This window comes from Rhinolophus sinicus, linkage group LG06 (assembly GCF_036562045.2).
Source record: "Rhinolophus sinicus isolate RSC01 linkage group LG06, ASM3656204v1, whole genome shotgun sequence".
Taxonomy (NCBI): Eukaryota; Metazoa; Chordata; class Mammalia; order Chiroptera; family Rhinolophidae; genus Rhinolophus; species Rhinolophus sinicus.
This window is the reverse complement of record NC_133756.1, coordinates 8466088-8484916: the sequence shown is the minus strand read 5'-3', so window position 1 is coordinate 8484916 and position 18829 is coordinate 8466088. Positions and strand designations below refer to the sequence as shown.

At 61.6% G+C, this 18829-nt stretch overlaps 2 protein-coding genes across 12 annotated transcripts in view; both read left to right on the top strand.

The window, feature by feature from the left end:
- Positions 1-207: 207 nt before the first annotated feature.
- ISG15 (ISG15 ubiquitin like modifier) lies at positions 208-1631 on the top strand. The gene is made up of 2 exons (XM_019712021.2): positions 208-627; positions 1086-1631. The coding sequence occupies exons 1-2, from the start codon at positions 625-627 to the stop codon at positions 1575-1577; spliced, it is 495 nt and encodes a 164-aa protein (XP_019567580.1). The 5' UTR covers positions 208-624; the 3' UTR covers positions 1578-1631.
- Positions 1632-3205: 1574 nt separating this feature from the next.
- Positions 3206-18829, top strand: part of AGRN (agrin) — a 33948-nt gene continuing 18324 nt past the window's right edge. For 6 of the 11 annotated variants that reach the window (XM_074334347.1, XM_019712098.2, XM_074334344.1 and 3 more), the window contains exons 1-3: positions 3207-4141; positions 6255-6516; positions 18621-18668. In XM_074334347.1, coding sequence (XP_074190448.1) covers positions 3935-4141; positions 6255-6516; positions 18621-18668 — 517 coding nt within the window. In that variant the 5' untranslated portion in view covers positions 3207-3934. Of the gene's footprint in view, positions 4142-6254; positions 6517-12945; positions 13959-17799; positions 18066-18620; positions 18669-18829 lie in introns of those variants that run through there. The other 5 variants (XR_012497125.1, XR_012497124.1, XM_019712102.2 and 2 more) reach the window with 3 other exon arrangements.

The following is an 18829-nucleotide window of genomic DNA, read 5'->3' as shown; positions in this document are numbered from 1 at the left end:
CCATTTTGGGGATAGTCTTTTCACTTTCTCCATAATATCCATGAGTTCATTTTTGTAGAAAAGATACATCCCTTTCATTTAAAAAAAAAAAGAACAACACCCAAGCTGAACAAATATTGTCCCAAACCAGTGGTAATTATCTCGGGGTAGTTTCGAGTGTCACTATTTTATGTTATTTCCCGAATACCCATGATGGCGCTTTCTAAGTTTACTAATTTTGCCAGTTGGTAAATGGAGAGTGAAACTCTCTAATCATTACTTCACGTTTCTATGACTTTTGTGAATCACGTAAAGGACTTGGATCTGTAGGCAGTTTCCGAACATACACGCCTGAGGGCGGGGGCGGGGCGGGTTCTGTTTAATATCCCTGGGCTCACCCCCTCCGCGTCTCTTACAGTCTCAGATTTGTTTCTGCTCTGGGGCTAGCCTTGGGAAACGGAAACCGAAACCGAAGCTGACTTCAAGGGCCAGTGAGACTGGCTCCCAGACACGGCGCCCCGCCCTCTGACGTGTGTAGCTCAGGCTCAGAAAAAGGCTGAGCGGTTAGGGCCCGGAGCAGTTGCGAGCGGAGAGGCAGCAAGCTCATCACTGCCTGTGGAGGATCTGGTGCCAGAGCCTACAGCCATGGTGAGGCGGGTTGACAGGTGGGGCAGGTGGGCTGGGCACCCGTCGACTTGTCTCCCCCTCCCCTTGGCAGGACCTGGGGGAGGGGCAGAGCACCTACTGTGTGCCAGACCAGTGGAGCTGCAGAGCTCCGCAGTTTACCAAGTGTGGTGCAGGGACAGGGCTCCCGACGTCAGGGTCTTGGTCTTGGAAGGTGGGTTCTGCCCAGTGGCCAACTCGGAGGTCCCTTGGGGGGCATTTTAGCTGAAGGGAGGCAAAGTGGTGGTCGTGGGCGGCTGGCCGTTCTTCCAGAGAGGCCCCCTCCTTGTGCGTCTCCAGCGCCTGGTGTCCCTCTCTTGGTGGAGAGGACCCAGAGGAGGGAGCAGCGTCCTGGAGCCTAGGGGCTTGCCCTGCGGCCAGTGCATAGTGTGTAGAGGCCCGAGGACTGGTGCCAGGGTCTCTGAGCTCCGTGTGTTGTACAGACAGGGGAACTGAAGGTGAAGATGCTGAGTGGCACATATTTATCGGTGCCCCTGAGGGACTCCATGCTGACAGCGGAGCTGAAGCAGCGGATCGCCCAGGAGACTGGCGTGCCTGCCTTCCAGCAACGCCTGATCTCCCAGTCGTCCGGTGCGGAGCTGCAGAACAGGGCTACCCTGGGCGGGCAGGGTCTGATCCCCGGCAGCACGGTCCTGCTGGTGGTGCTGAGCGACGACCCCCTGAGCATCCTGGTGAAGAACGAGAAGGGTCGCACCAGAGCCTACGAGGTCCGGCTGACGCAGACGGTGGCTGAGCTCAAGCGTCAGGTGCACCAGCAGGAGGGCACGCCAGCCGACCAGTTCTGGCTGAGTTTCCAGGGGAAGCCCATGGAGGACCAGCACCAGCTGGGGAAGTATGACCTCACGTCCCATTGTACCGTGTTGATGAACCTGCGCCTGCGCGGGGGCGGTGCAGGGCCAGAAGGGTGGCGCTGAGGTCCCCACCGAAGTTCCCACCCAGTGCCGTAATAAAAATTGATGCCAAGTTAATTGGCTGCCTCTGCCTCTGCCCTCGCCCTACCTCCAGCACTGTGGCATCTGCCAGTTCTCCATTCTGCGCCCCTGCTACTGAGATTGGGGGAGGGGCAGTGGAGGGAATAGGGCAAGGGGACCCAGGGTCCCTGGGTGGTTACCAGGCTGAGCTACCAAGTAAGAAGCAGCCTGATGGGATCAAAATAGTGAATGCCCACCCTGGAGAAATTGAACATGTGTCCCCACACCTTTGGGAAACTAACTGCTAGAGAAAGAAAAAGAAGCACATATGGAAACCATCCCTGCCCCAGGTGGAGCTGTGGTCAGCCCCTGCACTATTGGTCCCACTCCAACATCTGGGTCAGCAGACAGCACAGGGAAGGGAAGGTCTGGTCAGGTCCCAAAGGCCACCGGTGAGGTCCTGACTGGAACCAGCACCCCTGGAAGTGGTGAGGGAGTGAGTCCCTAAGGCCTACCTGGGGGTTGTGGGTGCAGTTTCCTGGCCCTCCAGGGCCCACCAGCCTGCATTGGTCTGGGGAGGGGTGAGGACAGGGCCTTCAACACACACATCACCATCGGGGGTGAGCTGGTGAACAGAGACTGTTCAGAACAAATACACCAGCCTTCAGGGTTTCATTTAAAGGAGGGACCATGACCAGCAGGGGAGGGGCACCTGGAATGGAGGTTCCTCCAGCCCTTGTGGAAGAGCTTGTGGAGGGCACCTAATTTGGCACAAGCTACACCTGCTTCCACAACAGATGCTTCCTTCTATACCAATTTACCAAATGAGCCCAGGAGAGCCAGGCTTGAGTCAGCCTTGGAAATAGGAGAGATGGGGGTGACACAGAACATACACCTCTCTGGACCAAAGCCCATGACTCTGGGGACACTCAGACCTCAGCTTTCAGTATCTTCAGGGGGATTTGGCTGGAGACCCAGGAGCCCCCTTTCTGGTCTGTGCGGGTCCGTATCTAGGCTGGGGGACCCCAGGTCTGCCTTGCCTATGACGGATATGTGTAGACATGCAGGGGTGTGTGTGAGTAGGAAGTTCTCCTGGTTCCAGCCCCATTTCCTGCGCCCCAACCTCATCTATTTGTCATACTGCAACTCAGCAAGGGTCAACACACACCTCTGATGCCACCCTCCTTTCCTGAACCCCCCCCCCACCAGGGTCTGGAAGAAATGGAGTCCTCCAGAAGGGCCTCTTCTGCTGCTCACCCTTCATAGCTTCTGGCTCAGAGCTCTGTGGCTGGCTTGGAGTGAGAGGGTGCGCCGCAGACTCAGCCCTAGAGGAACACAAGGGGTCTCCTCTCCCTCCCCCTCGATCTTCAGCTCGGCCAGGCTCTAATTTGGACCCTCTGGATTTTAGTTTAGCCCCTGCACTTAGTCGGAATGGCTGGAGAAGCACCCTTCTGGGAGCTAGGGAAGGGGCGTGGCTGGCCTTCCACCGCTGACCTGAGATTGCTGCCGCCGCTAGACTGCAGGGGGAGCCCTGCGCCCTGCAGCTGGGCCCAAGCTGACCCGCGAACAGGAGGTGGGCGGGTCTGCGTTACATTCTGACCAATCGCCTCAGCTCCCGGCCCGCATTGGTCCTAGCCAGCTGGGGGCGCGGCTTGCTGGAGCTGCCTTCTCTCCTGGACCAGCTGGGGGGTCCCGGGCCCTGCCGAGCTTCCGTCCCTAGTTCTAGCGAGGGGCTGGGGTCCCCCATCAGGTTCCTCCCGCCGGGGGAGGGGCGCAATTCTGTAGCGCTGCAGGGGCGGCGGGGTCCGGGATCTGGCAGCCCCTCCCTGAGGCCAGGGAGCCCCCGCCGCTTCGGCCACCGCGTAGCCTAGAGCCCCTTGGAAGTCCCGTCACGTCGCCTCCAGATTATGCATTAACCCGACTTCAGCCGCATTTCCTGGGGGGGGCGGGAGACCTCCGCGCAAGCGGGGGAAGGGCGTCCCTGGGGGCGCGCCGCAGCGGAGAGCACCCCCGGGCCTCCCCGTGCCCCCCGCCTGGGCCGTCCTCCGCCCTGGCCAGTCCCACCACCCAGCTTGGCCCGACGCAGTCCGGCCCCCTCCCTTCCCCAGCCCGGCCTCCGCCCGGCGCCGCAGTCCGGGCGCTTTGTTCGCGGGGCCCGCGCGGATCGTGGGGCGCTCGGCGGCCGGGGGCGGTGCCGGGGGGGGCGGGAAGGGGGCGGTGCTGCCCTGGGTCCCGCCCCCGCGCCGCCCGCGCTCCCACCGCCTCCCCGGAGCTGCGTCCCGTCCTGTCCAGTCCAGTCCTCGGTGCAGCACGGCCCGGGCGCTTGTTCTGGCCGCCTTCCGCCGTCTTCGGTCCGCGCCATGGTCAGTCTGCGGCGGTCCGGCCCGGCCCCGCTGCAGCCGCTGCTGCTGCTCCTGGCGGTGGCGGCGCGCTCCCTGCCCGGCGCCGACGGGACGTGCCCGGAGCGCGCGCTGGAGCGGCGGGAGGAGGAGGCGAACGTGGTGCTCACCGGCACCGTGGAGGAGATCCTCAACGTGGACCCTGTGCAACACACATACTCGTGCAAGGTGGGCGCCCGCCAGGACCCCGGGACCTGAGCTCCGCTCCCCCGCCCCGAACCCTCTTGGAAGCCTGGCCTGGGGGCCTCTTCCCCGGCGATCCAGGCCCCTTAGCCCGGAGGCCCTCCCCTCGCGATGCCGGCCGCCCCGCAGAGACCCTCGCCCCAGGTCGTGGGAATGAGCCCCAGACGCTTTGCAGCTCCCGCTCCCGCTCCCTTGGCGACCGCCGAATCCCCGGGTGGGGCGCCGGGTCCCGGAAAACTCGCGAGCGCCGGAGGGAAAGTTCCTGCGTGCCGCTGCAGTCCCACCTGGCGCTGCCCCAGGCCCTGGGACCCGATCACGTCTGCCCTTCCACCCCAAACCCACTCCCTTGGAAACAACTGCGTCGCCCCCCAGGGAGAGTGTGGCTACCGCTCCGCCTCTCACCAGCCAAAGAAAACGAATTGGGACGAAAGGAGGTGAAGCTTTTTGCTTAGGGTGGAGGTGGAGAGTTTTGCCTGTGGTCAGTGCTTAGGGTGGAGGTGGAGGGTTTTGCCTGTAGTCAATGCTGTTGCCCCCTCCCCAGCGGCCTCTGCCAGGGCGAAAAGGGATGGTCAGGAGTGGGGGGTGCACATCTAATCTTCCAACCCCAGGGATCCTGGTTGGGGGTGCTGCAGTGACTGGGTGTGGGAGCAGGAGCAGAGAAGTGGGCGGGGCCGTTGCTGAGCCTCAAGTGTATGGGGGGGCAGGGGCAGGTGCCCCATCCCGCTCCTGGAAGAACTGCACTTCCTCTGGTCACAGCGGTGGGGGGCTTGCCCCGTCTCTCCTTCAGTGGGATCTGGGAGCCCCCTGGAGTAGGTATGGAGAGTTTTTAACCACAGTCCATTCCTAGGGAGGGCTCAGGGGAGCCAGGGCCCGGCCCCTCTCGCCCCTAAAACCACCTCCCAGACCAGAAGTCGGTCATTCCTCTTCCTTGGAGCTGGGGACCGTGGAAGCTTCTTCCAGACTTGCCTGTGGGGCTACAGCTGGGATCCCCCGCTGGGCCCCCTCCCGTCCACCGCTGGGCACTTTGCCAAGTCCCTGCAGGATTTTCCCGACTTCCTCCCCGCTGCTCCTGGGTGTGGCTTGGGGAGGCGACCAGAGCCACCCAGTCCTCCCCTGCTGGGTATCCGCCTTTTGGAAACTACTGTGTGTCTGGAGGTGCGGGGAGAGGGTTGGACAAGGCTCCCACCTGGGCTCCTGGAGGGTGGAGGGGATCACTACAGACGCTGAGGACCCAAGGCTCCCAGCAGGGAGTAGGCAGGTGGACTGTCCACCATTGTCTTATCCCCCATTCCAGAAGTCCTGAAGAAAGGGGCTTCTCAGGGAGTGGGTGCGTGTCCCATGGACCTGTTCTTTTGAGGGTAGCCCGTTCAGCCTGCAGCTCCTGCGACCCTCCTGGGCACCCCTGAGTAGGCTGTGGGCATCCTAGGGCATGGTTTGTCAGAGAAGGTGCCCTCAGGGCCCCAAGAACAAGACGTGGAGGGTGGGGCTGCCCTGTGCTGCCTGAACTTGATTCTGTGGTTTGCAGGCTGCCTTGACTGCACTCAGGGCAGGAGCCTGGCAGGAGGAGGGGTCCTTCAGCTCCCGGGGGAGGGTCGTTACCCACACACAGGCTGGCCCAAAGCCCTGAGCTCAGAGCTTGCTGCCCTGAAACTGCACCGTCCATGTTAGCTGCTCCTGGCTCTGCCCAGAGGTGGGCAGGCGTAGTGGGGCATGGGAGGCAAGTACCCCAGGACAGGTGAGTCCCCTTCCCAGATCCAGCCTGAGCTGACGTGGACACTGTCAGACTTGGGTGGCTGGGGTCAGTTAGACCTCCGGGGTGGGGGAGCTGTTTCCTGGGGGAGGGAGTGTGTTCACAAGCCTCGTGTCCTCATGTGTGACATCCACATGTGCTTCGTTGCATCCCTGGGGGGCTGACCCAAGATCTCCTTACACCTCAGCCCAGGGTTGGGGTCTGCCTGGATGTTGGGCCTGAGCAACTGAGTTGGGCAGAGAGGAAAAGGCCCCGGTGCCCAGTCTGGTGTTTGCCTCTGGCCCCTGAGGACACTTCTGTCTCCCCAGTGGGAAGAGGACCACTGATACCTGTACTCCTCCACCCCAGGTTCGGGTCTGGCGGTACTTGAAGGGCAAAGACGTGGTGACTCAGCAGAGCCTGCTGGATGGCGGCAACAAGGTAGTAATTGGTGGCTTTGGAGACCCCCTCATCTGTGACAACCAGGTGTCCACTGGGGACACGAGGATCTTCTTTGTGAACCCTGCGCCCCCATACCTGTGGCCAGCCCACAAGAACGAGCTGATGCTCAACTCCAGCCTCCTGCGTATTACGCTGCGGAACCTGGAGGAGGTGGAGCACTGCGTGGAAGGTGTGTGGGAGCAAAAGGTGACGGGGGGGGGCAGAGGGCGATGGGGGGCAGAGGGTGACGGGATAGAGGATGATGGGGAGCAGAGGGCAATGGGGGCAGAGGGTGACTGGATAGAAGGTGATGGGGGGACAGGATGACGGGGAAGAGGGTGATGGGGGGATAGAGGGTGATGGGGGGGCAGAGGACAACATAGGGGGGCAGAAGGCGACGGGACGGGGGCAGAGGGTGATGGGATGAGGGAAGGAGTGTGTGTTGTAGGCTGCAGCACATGCTGTCTTATGGTTTGACCTTCCCAGCTCCCTGGCTTCCCAGCTGTGTCTCTGGCTATCTCAAGGTCAGCTCCAATCTCTGACATTAGAAGTGCTCCCCCTAACCCCCCACAATGCCACCATCTTTTGTCTTGGAGCCAAGCAAGTCCCAGCCCTGCAAAGGAATAGGCCTTTTCCTCTTCCCTGCCCCTTCCCTGGCTCTGTGTCTCCTGGAGGGTCCCCAGGTGAATGAACACCAGCTGTTTATGTTCCGGCAGAAGCCCAAACATCTGTCTAGACGGTGCCCAGATGTTGAGCAAAGCCCTGGGAGTGGGGTGTAGGGATTGGGCAGGCTACTGCCTGTGTGTTCCAAGCCCTCTCATTTCTGGGAAGGGACGTTTCTGTAGGGTGGGGGCTTCTATGGGTTTGAAGAGGTGTGGGACTCCCTAATTGAGGTGAAGAAACTTTTTCTTGTCTGTGTCCCCACAAATCTATTCTGAGTGGTCTAAGAGTGCCCTCCCCCACCCAACCTCTGGGAGGTATACAGGGATCACGTGACCAGGGTTCTTCCCACCCCCCTCACCCCAGGATAGTCCCAATTGGGGGCTGAGATCCTTGGCTGGGGAACGTTGCAGGCAGAATGTAGGAACTGCCTGTGGCCCCCACATCCTGTCTGTCCTCTCAGGGCTGCCTGGTGTATGAGGAAAATGCTTTCTCCCCAGGCAGGGGGAGGAGTCTGTGACTTCCTGTCCCAGGAAGGCAAAGGCAACCCTGTCTCTCTTGTTGGCCGGTAGGGCAGTCCCACCTTTTATCTAACTTATTGCTGTGACGCTGGCGTGACTTTTGTGGGGTCCTGGGCAGTGGTGGACTCATCTGGCCTGGGAGGACTGTGCATGGGGAGGGATAGGACCCGAATGGGGTGAGGAGCTCCATGATCTCTTGCCTAGACTGTGCTCAGCTGCTTCTGGGACTGCCTCAGGGTCTCAGGCCGAAGCATCACACAGAGAAGCCGGCAGGGTCGAGTGTCCCTGGCCCCTTCCCAGCATTGGCTCAGCTGCAGGGTCCCAGTCTGGCCCAGCCACCAGGCACGGACTTGAGACCCTGGCCCTGCTCTGGAAGTTTCTGGTCTAGGGAAAAGATGGGAGGGTGGCAGGCTGTGGGATGGTTGTGTCCAGTTTTGGGGATGAGCTGGGGCTAAGGGGAGGCTGGAGAAGAGGGATCAGGACAGAAAGTCCCCTGTGCCTCAACAGGGGATTGAAGAGGCGAACCATTAACTCCACTGCTGGATGGGTCAAACCCGAGGGTCTGTGATTCAGTAACTGAGGCCTTCTGTGGTGTCAGAAGGCATGTGGCAGGAGGGCCACCCTAGGCAGAACAAGGTCCGCCATCTTGCCAAAGCTCCACCCACACCAGGTGCCGGCTCTGAATATGCCAGGCTGGGCAGAGGAATAGCTGGACAGGAGGCTCCACAGGGAGAGTCCCCCAGCCAGGACTGGGTCAGCTCTGGGCAGCCAGCACTCAAGACAGTCTAGGGCCTGAGCTCCTGCTGGGCGTGCGGTGCTGGGACCCACAGGCCAGTGTATAGCAATGGGGTGGGCCACCGGGGAGGATGGTTTTGGGGAAAGGGGTTCATGCTGATGAAGGGACAGGAAGTGACCCTGACTGTGGCTTGGGGCCTTGCAGGTGGAGTGAGAGTCTGGATAGGGGATGGGAAGGGGGCCCAGAATGGAGAGCTTAGGCTTCAATGGAAGGTGCTGAGATTTTTTAGCTGGGTGATATGGTTTTCTGCTCCAGAAGCAGACCAGGGGGCCAATGGGAGGTGGGCCAGGCATTTGAGCAGGTTTGATGCATCATAGGGGCCTGGGGTAAAATGGGTGCCCCGAGTGCCCCAAAGCCCGATGAACAAGGTCCCCTGGAGCTAGGGCCAAGCTTGGGGAAAGGACAGTCCTGTGTGCACATCCCCCAAGCTGGCTGGGGTGGGAGGAGGGGCCGCCTCCTGTTCTGTGGGAGACAGGACCTCAGACCTCACCCCATGTTCTCCAGGAGCCCAGGCCTTGGCCTAACGGGGACATGGCTGGAGATAAGCTGACCCCTCCCTGTCTGCTCTGATCGCATTCTGCTCCCAGAGGTCCCACCGGGCCCAGGGTGAAGTTGGGCAGCCATTAATCTGTGGAGGTCACCCTGAGACCACCAGGTCCCATCTTGTCCCTAGCACATCCTCCCAGGCCTACCTCCTGGTGTGCTGGCTGTGGCCCACCCCCTCATCCCTGCCTGGGCACTGAAGGGCACCTGCTACTGTGCAGCACACCTGGCCCCAGCTTTGCTAGGACTTGCCTTCCTCAGTTTCTCCCCCAGGGCCTGCAGGGTCTTCCTGGTTCTGCAGGTCGGGCCCCTTCCCCAGCCTCCAGCCCCCAGGAAGGCTCCTCCCCACCCTGGCTAGGAAGCCACATTCCTGGCATAACTGAGACAGGTATGTGTTCCTCCCTCTGCACCACCTTTGGGTGAGGGAAGCCGGCTGCTCTGGGACAGCCTCTTCCGGAAGGAGACCCCCGCCCCCTGCTTTGTCAGAGAAGTGGCCTGGACTCTTCCACTGCCAGCCGCCCACACGCCCTGAGCCTGCCCAGGCTGGCAGCTGAGTGGGCATCTCCTCCAGCCCTCCCTCGGCCACCTTGTCCCAGTCTGGGTACTGCCTACATACTCCCAGCACCTCCCTATGTCCACTGCATGAAGGGTAGTCCAGGGGCCTCCCCTGAAGCCCCCAGGAGGACATAGGCCTGGCCGAAGGCCAGCAGGGCAGCTTGGGGCCCTTCCCTCCCCAGAAGGAGCCAGGAGCAGAGAAAGGAAGTGTTTGCCCCCACCGGGACTGGCACAGGGACAGGGTCGGAGTGAGTCTGGCGCTGGCCCAGTCCAGCCCTGCCCAGCCTGAAGCCGGGGTCCTGGCGGCTACACTCCCTGGTCCAATCAGGCCAGCCTCATTCTGGTGATACCTTCCCTCTGGCATGCCAGGCCAGCTGTAAGGCCTTCGGGAGGGCAGTGCTGCTCAGGCTGGACAGGCTGCAGAGCTGGGTGTGGGTGGCAGACACCCCAGACCGGGACTGGCTCTCCACCGTGCGGGGGCGTTTCTGGGCTACCTCCCTCTGCTGTCTGGCACTTAGCTTCTGCACCCCCACAATCCTCAGAGCCTGCCCTACTCCCTCCACATTGCTTCCTGTTCCGGCTTCCCTCTTCTGCCTGGTCTGGTCTGGATTGCAGGTTCCCATCCCGCCCCCTCCAGACCCCACCCAGCGGCCTCCCTGGTCCCGCCCCAGGCAGGCCTGGGCTCGAGGCTGCGTACCGCGTCCTGCTTCCGTCCTGCGTGCTGGGGCGGTGTCTGCCCAGGTGGGGCGTGCCCCTCTCCCCCACCCACCCCCGTTGTGAGGAGTACTCCCATCCGGGGGTTCCTCGGAGTCAGTCAGCGATTGGCGGCTCCAGTGCTTAGAAATTGGCTTGTGCCGGCTCTGAGGCCACCTGGGTTCCTGGGAGGTCGCTGACATTCACTGGAGTAGCACAGGGGGTGGGCTTTGCTGGCTGACACCAAAGGGCTTGCCATCTGATCTCGTTGCTTCCCTTTGGGCTGAGCTGGTGGAAACAGCTCTTGGATTTTTCCAGACCACACCCCAGCCCCTCACTCCCCAACCAGAGAGGAGCCTGGCTTCCATTCTCTCTGGAAATTGAAAATGGGGAAAAAATTGTTTTAAAACTGTCCTCTGCTCTCCCTTTCTGTCTACACCCCACCCCCCACCTCGTGCTGGACAGAGCATTCTGGTGGGGGCTGCCTGTGCCCTCACAGCAGGTCTGGGTGCTGGGATCCGCGCTGCACAGTTGAGATGGAAGATCGCCTGGTCAGGGCTAGTTGGCCTAGGTCTGGGGGCTGCATCCCCCTGCCATCCTTCACAGGCTGGGGGGCAGGTTAGCAGGGCAGTGGGTCCAGATTTCAGGGCCATGGGTCTAGCCAGAGGTCATTCCTACCATCCCCCTGCTTCAGTCAGGCCAGCAGAGCCTTCCCGCCCTTCCCCCCCCCCAGCCTGTCTGCTCTGTTTCCTTCCTGAAGGGTTACTTTTCCCCCCCACCCCTCCCCAACCTGTCCCCCCATCACCACAGGAGGGTGAAAAACAGCTGGAGAAACAGGCTCCTCTGCCCCAGTTCTTTGCCTCCAGCTGTAGAACCCAGGCCAGCTACCCCCCCCCACCCCAACAAGTTCAACCCTTGCCTAGTGGCCTGGGGGAGGGGAAAATGGACTTCCTTTCCTGCCCTGTTCTCCTGGCCCCTAGCACCCCCATCACCACTGGGATAGAGGAGCCATGGTTCCCCCTGCGGCCTGGCTGGGGCTGGGGCTGGGTCTGGGGGCTGCAGGCAGTCACCACAGTAGTGCTAGTGGCGCTTGACACCCCAGAGTCCCAGGAAGTGCCTGCCTTTCACCATTGAGAAATAGGAGGCTCAGAGAAATGAGATGGCACCCCACTGACATTACTCCATGACCGTGATGCAGCTCAGCTGAGGAGCACCAATGCTCAGGAGGGGTCATGTTGGAGCTCAGGCTGTGGCTGGGAACTGGGGAGGGATGATCTAGGCCTCCAGTGGGGCCTCTTCCCCCCCCCAGAGCAGATCCTGAGAACTTCGCCTGAGGAAGGCCCCCTGCCAGGGGCTGCTTACGCTGGAAGTGGCCCCTCCCCCCCCCCCATGGAGCAGAGGCCAGGCTGGAGAGTGGAGAGGGGGCGCTCTGTCCTCAGTGCACTGTTTCCAGCTTTGTGGTTTGTGTGTGTGTGTGCGCACACGCGCGCATGTGTACATGTGAGTTTACGTGTGAGTGTACGTGTACAGGTAGCAGCCTCAGATATACTGATCTGTGCACATGAGGCATCTGGTCAGAGCCCCATCTGGTGGCCCTGTGCCTTGCCTGGGTTCAGCGAGGGCTGGGGCCCTGCAGGTGCTCTGACAACAGGCTAGTAAAGGGTGACCTTTGCTTGTCAGGGGACTTGGGACAGGGCTCCAGCCTCTGTCCTCTGTGGGTCCTGGCCTTGCTTGCTGTTGGTTGTCCTGCCTGCTGCCCCAGTGTCCAGCTGTGACCCCTGTGCCTGGTAAAGGGTGGGCACCTCCTCCTGCAGGCCCTGCCTCTGGAAGTGACCTCAGTGCTGGAGATAAAAGGGCTGTGTAGAGGACAGGAGAAAGTTCCTGAAGGCCACTTGGGTTCACTGTCCTCTCATGTGCTAGTCTGACACTCTGGTGCTGGTCTCTGGGGGTGGCAGAGCACTTGGGGAGTCAGGCCAGGCCATTCAGGAGGGGGTGGTCTGTCACTGGACTCAGGTAGGCCTGAGCCTTTTTGGCTCCTCCCCTCAGCCCCCTTCAGTCGCCGGCACAGGGCACTGGGAGCAGGCAGCCTGGTGTGGCTGTGGGCACCTGCCCCTGTGCCCACAGGTGGGAGGCTCCAGTGCACATCTGGCTTGACTGGGGCCCGTTCTGATCCGCCAGTGGGGAGGGAATGTGGGCCCTCTTTTCCTGGAGGGGGAGGCCCTGAGGTCCACTCATAAGATTCATTCATGGGTTCCCTCCTCACTTACATGTCCCTTCACCGCCCAGCAGCAGACCCTCACAGGGCCACCGGAAGGGCCGAGCTAAGGCTTGGGGTGGTTCCCAAGGAGGCCAGGTGTGTGCTGTGTGTTGAGGGGGAAGGCACAGGAAGGGCATTCTGGACGGAAAAGACAGCATGTGAGGTTGGTTGGGTACGAGGAGCAGCAGGTGGTCCCTGTGCTGGGGGAGGGGGCTGGAAGACCACTGTCAGCTGCCATAACCCCCTGGTTGGGAGAGCGAATCTTCCTGAGTGGTGCCTTCCCACCTGACAACTGGCAGGCACCTGGCACCTTTGCTGCTGCTCTCCCCCGGCGACAGGCTCCCCGCACCTAGCTGCCTCCATATTCTCTGTCCTGCGCGTGTCTCCATCCCTGCAGCTCTCTTCTCTCTGGTCTCTGTCTTTCTGCTCCTTTTTTCCCTATGCCAGTGTCTGTCTGCCCCTGCTTTTCATCCTGACATCAGACTTTGGTTCTGGATCCCCCAATCACCCCCCCGCCCCTCCGTGGTGCCCAGCTCCACACAGTCTCCTCAGCAGGAACACAGGGCCTCCCCACTCACCAGGCAATGACCACACCTGGGCACCACCCTGGCTCCCCCAGCTTTCTCTTTCCTCCTGGAGATGGCTGGAAGAGGTGGGCTTGGGGCTGTCCTGGAGAGGAGGGACAGAAGGCATGGATCAGCTTCCCATTCCTTTCTTTCCTCGAGGTGCCTTCTGTCCCACTCCTCCGTTTAGCTGGCTCCCCCTAGTGGCTGCGACAGGTGTCCTGGCAAGTGTCCAGCTCCCTCCCCCTGCTCCCCAGTCCTGAGATCTGCCCACTGGCTCCTCCTGGCCGCCTGCAGCCTCCTCAGCTTGTTCTCACCTGGGCCTTTGTCGCTGCCTCTGTCTGGGGGCTCTTCCTCCAGATATGTGCAGACTCCTCTCCCCATCATTCAGCTCTCTGTGGATGTCACCCCTCAGACCCTCCAACCTAGTGCACCCTTTGCCATAGTGTTACCTCCCTGAGGGCGGAGAGCTCATCTGACTCCGGACACACCTTCAGAATTTAGCCCAGGTCAGAGAGGGAGGGAGGGGCTCTGGGCGAAGATGAACAAAGAGTGATGCTGAGTAATGAGTGAGAGAGGTGTGCGCAGCTGCTTTTGCAGCACGCAGCTCTGAGAGCCAGGCCTGCTGAGCCCCTTCCCAAAAACTCATTTAATCCCACTACCCACAGTGTGGGCTAACTGGTGGAAGTGTGGGTGGGTACACAGCCCCTGGAGCCAAACATGGGCACTTCCTGCCCTCACCTGAGGCTGTGATCTGGGGCCTGGGCTGGATGCCACCTCCTTCCCAGAGGCTGGCTGTGATTCAGCAGCGACATCCCGCTGTGAAACGCCCATTGTCTGCTAAGGCCGAGGGGGAGGGGACTGCTGCAGCCTGAGACAGGAGGCCAGGGGTTTGGGGAAAGGGTTGCTCTGCCCAGTCTGTTTCCCTTCCCCCACCGAGGCTGCCAGACACCTGTGACTCTGGGCGGCCGGCAGCCAGCGATCCACTGCTCCGTGCCGAGCTCGTGGAGATGGCGCAGGCTGGGTGAGGCCTCAGCAGTAGAGGTGCGTGTGCGCATGTGCGGTGCCCTGCCCCCACCCCTTCCTTTCGGAAGGAGCTGGGCCCCAATCCCAACGGAGTGAGCCAGGGGTCATCTGCATGAGAAAGGGGCCAGCAGGTTGCCAGTGGGCTGGACTGTCCAGATGCCATTCCCTGACCTCAGGGCTAGAGACGCACCTGGAGGTGTCCAACCAGAGCCTGTGTGTGTGCACATGTGTGTACGTGTGTTGTGTGGGTGAGGAACAAGCCTTGTGTTGCATGAAGATGAGTGTGTGAGATGCCCAGTGTGTATGCAAACAGCTGTGTGTGTGACTCAGTACCTGTGCAAACTTGAGTGAGTGGGTGTATGTGCGTGTCTGCTTGCGTGACACCTGGAGGACTGAATGTGTGTACACGTGTGTGCAGTTGCATGGTAATGTGTGTAAGCCCAGAGACGGGGGGGGGGGGGGGGGGGGGGGGGGGGGGCTAATTCCTGGATCACAGTATCCTCTGTTCGCCCCTAGGGCATAAGCCTGCCTGGGTTGGTCAGGGCTGAGTGACTTTGAGTCGGATGATCCCGAAATAGCTCTGGTAGCCCGAGTTCCCCTCCTGGAGGCTGGGTCTGGGGCCTCAATGGCCCTTTGTCTCCCTGAAGGCAGCCAGCCCCCGTGGGGGGCTCCGACTCAGACTGGAGCTGGGAGGGACCAGGCTGCCGCCCCGTTCCCCTTCCAGGCCCTGCCTGCAGGCTCTAAGCCCCACCCCAGTATTGGTTGGGTTGGCCAGGCACCCCACCACGTGAGCATCTGAAGACCAGCCCACTTGTGGGCAGATCCTGGGGTTTCTGCGTGGAAGAGGCCTCCCCTGCCAGACCCTACACGGGACTCCACTGAGCCCTAGACTTACCCTTCCCACACCCTGGTTCCTGCAGAGCGCCCCACCCCCATGACATTCCTCCATTGCAGTGGCAGCAGCAGACTGTGTGTATGTGTGTCAGTAGGCACCGGGCACACCTGGGCTTTCACCCCTGGTACTGTCAGAGGGGCCCTCTCTGAACCAAGGGACGCAGATTGTAGTCTTGGGGGCTGCAGTGAGGAGTAAATGGGAAGTGAAAACCGTCTGGGCTCTGTCAAGCCAGGCCCTGAGATAAAAAGTCAAACCCTGCCCTGGGTGCTCCCAGTCCAGGGCGGTGCCCCGGGAGCCACAGGCACTATCAGTGTGGTGTGGGCAGTGCCAAGGTCCATTGAGCTGAGGGGGATGGGAGGCTCCCCTGAGAAGAGGGTGAGGCAGCCAGGGGCCAGTGTCTCCAGGTGGCTTGATGGATTGCTTCTCTGGGGGCATCGTTGTGTGGGGTGGGGGAACCACTTTGTTTATTGGCTTCTCTTGCAAGGTTTCGTTAAAACTTCAGGTTCTAGGGCTCCAAGAGGATTGAAAACCTCGGATGTGGGTGATGGGGGACCCTGATGGGAGGACTGACCCAGTGTGGAATGTGGCACTAGTGTGCATGGCCGAGGGACTGAAAAGGGTGAAGGGAGATGGACCTGGCAGAACTGGGCGCTGGCTGGCAGGTGGCTGCCAGGCTCTGGAAGGTTGGGTGTGTGTGTGTGTGTGTGTGTGTGTGTGTGTGTGGAGGAGCCCACCTGACCAGAAGAGAGTGATCAGGGCTATGTTTGTGAGGCAGCTGGATACCTGGTAGGGTGGACCTTGGGGAGGGTTCAATTGAGGCACAGAGATGGCTGTTGATGCCCTAGGGTTGTGCCACTACCAATGGGCAGAGTTGGGGTGGCACCAGGAAGGGTCTGGGCCAGGGCAGAAGAACCCCAAATCTGGGGGGGAGGAGGGCTCCAGGGAGGTGGGTGTGCACAGTGCTTTCCCAAGGTGGGCCAAGATTAGGCCTAAGAGTGACCAGGGGTGGCACTGGTGGCCATGGCAATAGCAGTTTGGCTGAAAGCGGACCTTCTCACAGAGCAAACACAAATACCCATCCCCAGGCCTGAGTTCAGGGTGTGTGAGTGTGTGACTGAGTGTGGGGGTGTGGTGGAGGGAGGTGCAATTAACGTTTGTTCAGCTGGGGTGGGAAGTTAGTCAGCAGCCATTGGAGGGAACTGACCCCCGTGAGACCAGGGTCCCTCATGCCCTGAAGGCTGTGCTACCTTTCTCCCTCCCCAGAAAGGGATGGCGGACTCTAGGAGGGGCAGGTGGTGGAGATCGTCGAGGGGGGAGCAGGGCCTGTGACCAGGTCCAGGATGGAGGGGACCACTTAGGGGTCCCTCCTACAGGACTGTAGGCGGTGGAGGGAATGTGTTGGTTATAGAGATGGTCACTTATGGCCTTGCCGCAGAGGGAGGGACGGGACAGGGCACCCCCAAAGGGAGCTGTGGACCTGACGGTCCCGGGTAGGGCTGGGGAAGGAGTATCCTCAGGGGGCGGATGTGGAGCGTTCTGACTACGCTCCCGGCCCTGCTGTGACGTCACGACCCCGAGGTTCCTGGGGCGGCCCCTGGGGGGCGCTCCTGGCTCGGGGGACCACGGCGGGAGTCCTGCGACTATTTGCATAACACATTTACATGGAACTTATTTGCGTGTTCCTCTCACCGCCACCGCCGGGAAGAGAGTTGGGTGGTTTGAGGTGTTGCTGTCCATTCTTAGGGAGGGGTGGGCCCATCATGCCACCCTCATCTTCGGTATTTGACTGCCCGCTTATCACTTGTGTGTATGTAGCTGGGACCCCCCCCACACACACACACACAGAAACACACACTGCCAGGGTGGGGCAAGCAGAAGCGAAGACACGCACAGGCGCACACGGTGACACGCAGACAGCCGCCCAGAACCGGGTCCCTAGTGCAGGCCCGAGCCCTGCTGCGGGGACCCAAACCCTCACGTACAGCACAGCCCAGCACAGCACAGCCCATCCGGGTGGGAGTGGGAGGGGACCCAGCTGCAGCCCCAGCTCCTACCCCTGCCAATCCCTGTCTCCGCCCCACTCTCACCCCCTTCACCCCAGCACTGCCCCCCAGCACCTGCCTCCTCTTCAGCCGCAGCTCCTACTCTCCCCTCACCCGCCCCTGCCCAAGCCCCGGTTCCTTTCCCAGCCCCTGGTCCCACCTCCTGCCCACTCCCCAGCCCCTGTCCTCCCAGCGCCCCCAGACTCTGCCGCTGCCCGCGCCTGCCCCTGCGTTCCCTTTTGTGCCGCCGCCCTCTGTCCCCATCCGCCCGATCTCTCCTGCGCCGCGAACCGCGACTCCCCGCGGACGCCGGGGGTCCCTGGAGGCGTCTTCCTTTGTCTCTGCTCCCCGCCCTCCCTCCGCGGCGCCCCTCGCCCCTCACTCACCGCCTCAGCCCAGGAGAGGGCGAGGGGAGCCGGCGCTGCTGCCCGAGCCGGGAGCCGAAGCCGAGGCGCGGCGCTTCCCTGGCCGGCTCTTTATTCTCTCCCTTCTGACGCGTGCGCTGCTCCAGCTGCCATCGCCGCCCCCGCCTCTGCCAGGGACTGGAGAAGCCGGGACCCTCCGCGCGCTCGCCCCGCCGCGCCTCCCTACCGAGTCCCCAGTGAGGGACGGCCCGCCGCTGGTCCCCTCGGACCAGCCTCTCCAGTGTAGCCAGGCTGCGGAGCTCCCAGCGGTTCCAGGAAGACTGAGCTCGCCAGAGCCCTGCAGAGAGCTGTTGGCGCCAGGGGCTCAAGTCGGGACGCCTGGACAGGTTGTGGACAGCGGGAGTGGCCGCTGGCCCCCAGTTCCTGCTCCGCCTCCCTTTGAGCCCATATTTAGGATTTCTGCTCCTGAGAATTCTGCACACCTCCCAGCATGAGCCTGGAGGTTATGGATGGGGCTTGGCACCCACGGCCTGTGACTGCAGCTGAACTTTGAGAACATAGCTGTGGTCAGCTGTCTCGGGGTTCCAAAATGGGGGGAGTAGCCCCGGAGAGACCTAAGGGCACCCTGTGAGGACCCCACACCCTGAGAGAGTGGAGGCTGAGGAGCCTGGGGCCATGCCTCCACTGCTGCTGGAGCGGGACCCCCGGCAGCAGCGTGGGGTCTCCCTGCTGGTGCGGTATTTCATGATCCCCTGCAACGTCTGCCTGATCCTGCTGGCCACGTCCACGCTGGGCTTCGCCTTACTGCTCTTCCTCAACAACTGTATGTGGCTGCGGGCGTGGCCACCCTGGGCCAGGCCCAAGTGCCCCTGCCTCTGCTGGCTGAGCTTCCCCTACTTCAGCCGCCAAGGATTGGGGGACAGGCAGTCACAGAGAGGCCATGAGCTGGGATGCAGCTCAGATGGGCCACCTGCATCTTTTGGGGACAGGATTGGCCATTCTCTGGGCCCCTGGAAGCCTGTCCATGGGTTCACGGGAGGCTAGACCTCGTCCTGAGCTGCAGAAACAACTTTCTTTGGGAGTGGGGACTTGGACAGAGTTAGGGACTGGGCTCTTCTAGGGAAATGGGTGGCTGCCCACACCTGCCGCTGGGGCCCCACCTGACAGGTGTCAGGCTATGACAGTGCAGCTGGAGGGGCAGAGAAAAGCAAAGGCCTGTGCTTTTTTTTATCCTCAGGCCTCTGCCCATCCTCAGGGCTCAGGGTGGGGCCGGAGAAGGGATGTGGTCAGGCAGGGGTGACCCCTCCCGGCTGGGCAAAGTGACAGGCTATGGAAGGACATGCTCAGAGGGGCCTAACTTGTTGATTTTTTTTTCCAGACAAACCTGGGACTCACTTCACACCAGCACCCCCAACACCTCTGGATGGTGAGTGCAGGCATCGGTGACAGGCTGAGCTTGGGAGTTTGTGCCTGAAGGGGCAGTGGCACTCTGGAGAGTCAGGGACCATTTTTCGGGTGTGTACACCACACATGTTAGGTGTGTCTGGAGCAGGGAGGAGGCTGGATGAGGGAGCCTGGCTTCCTTTC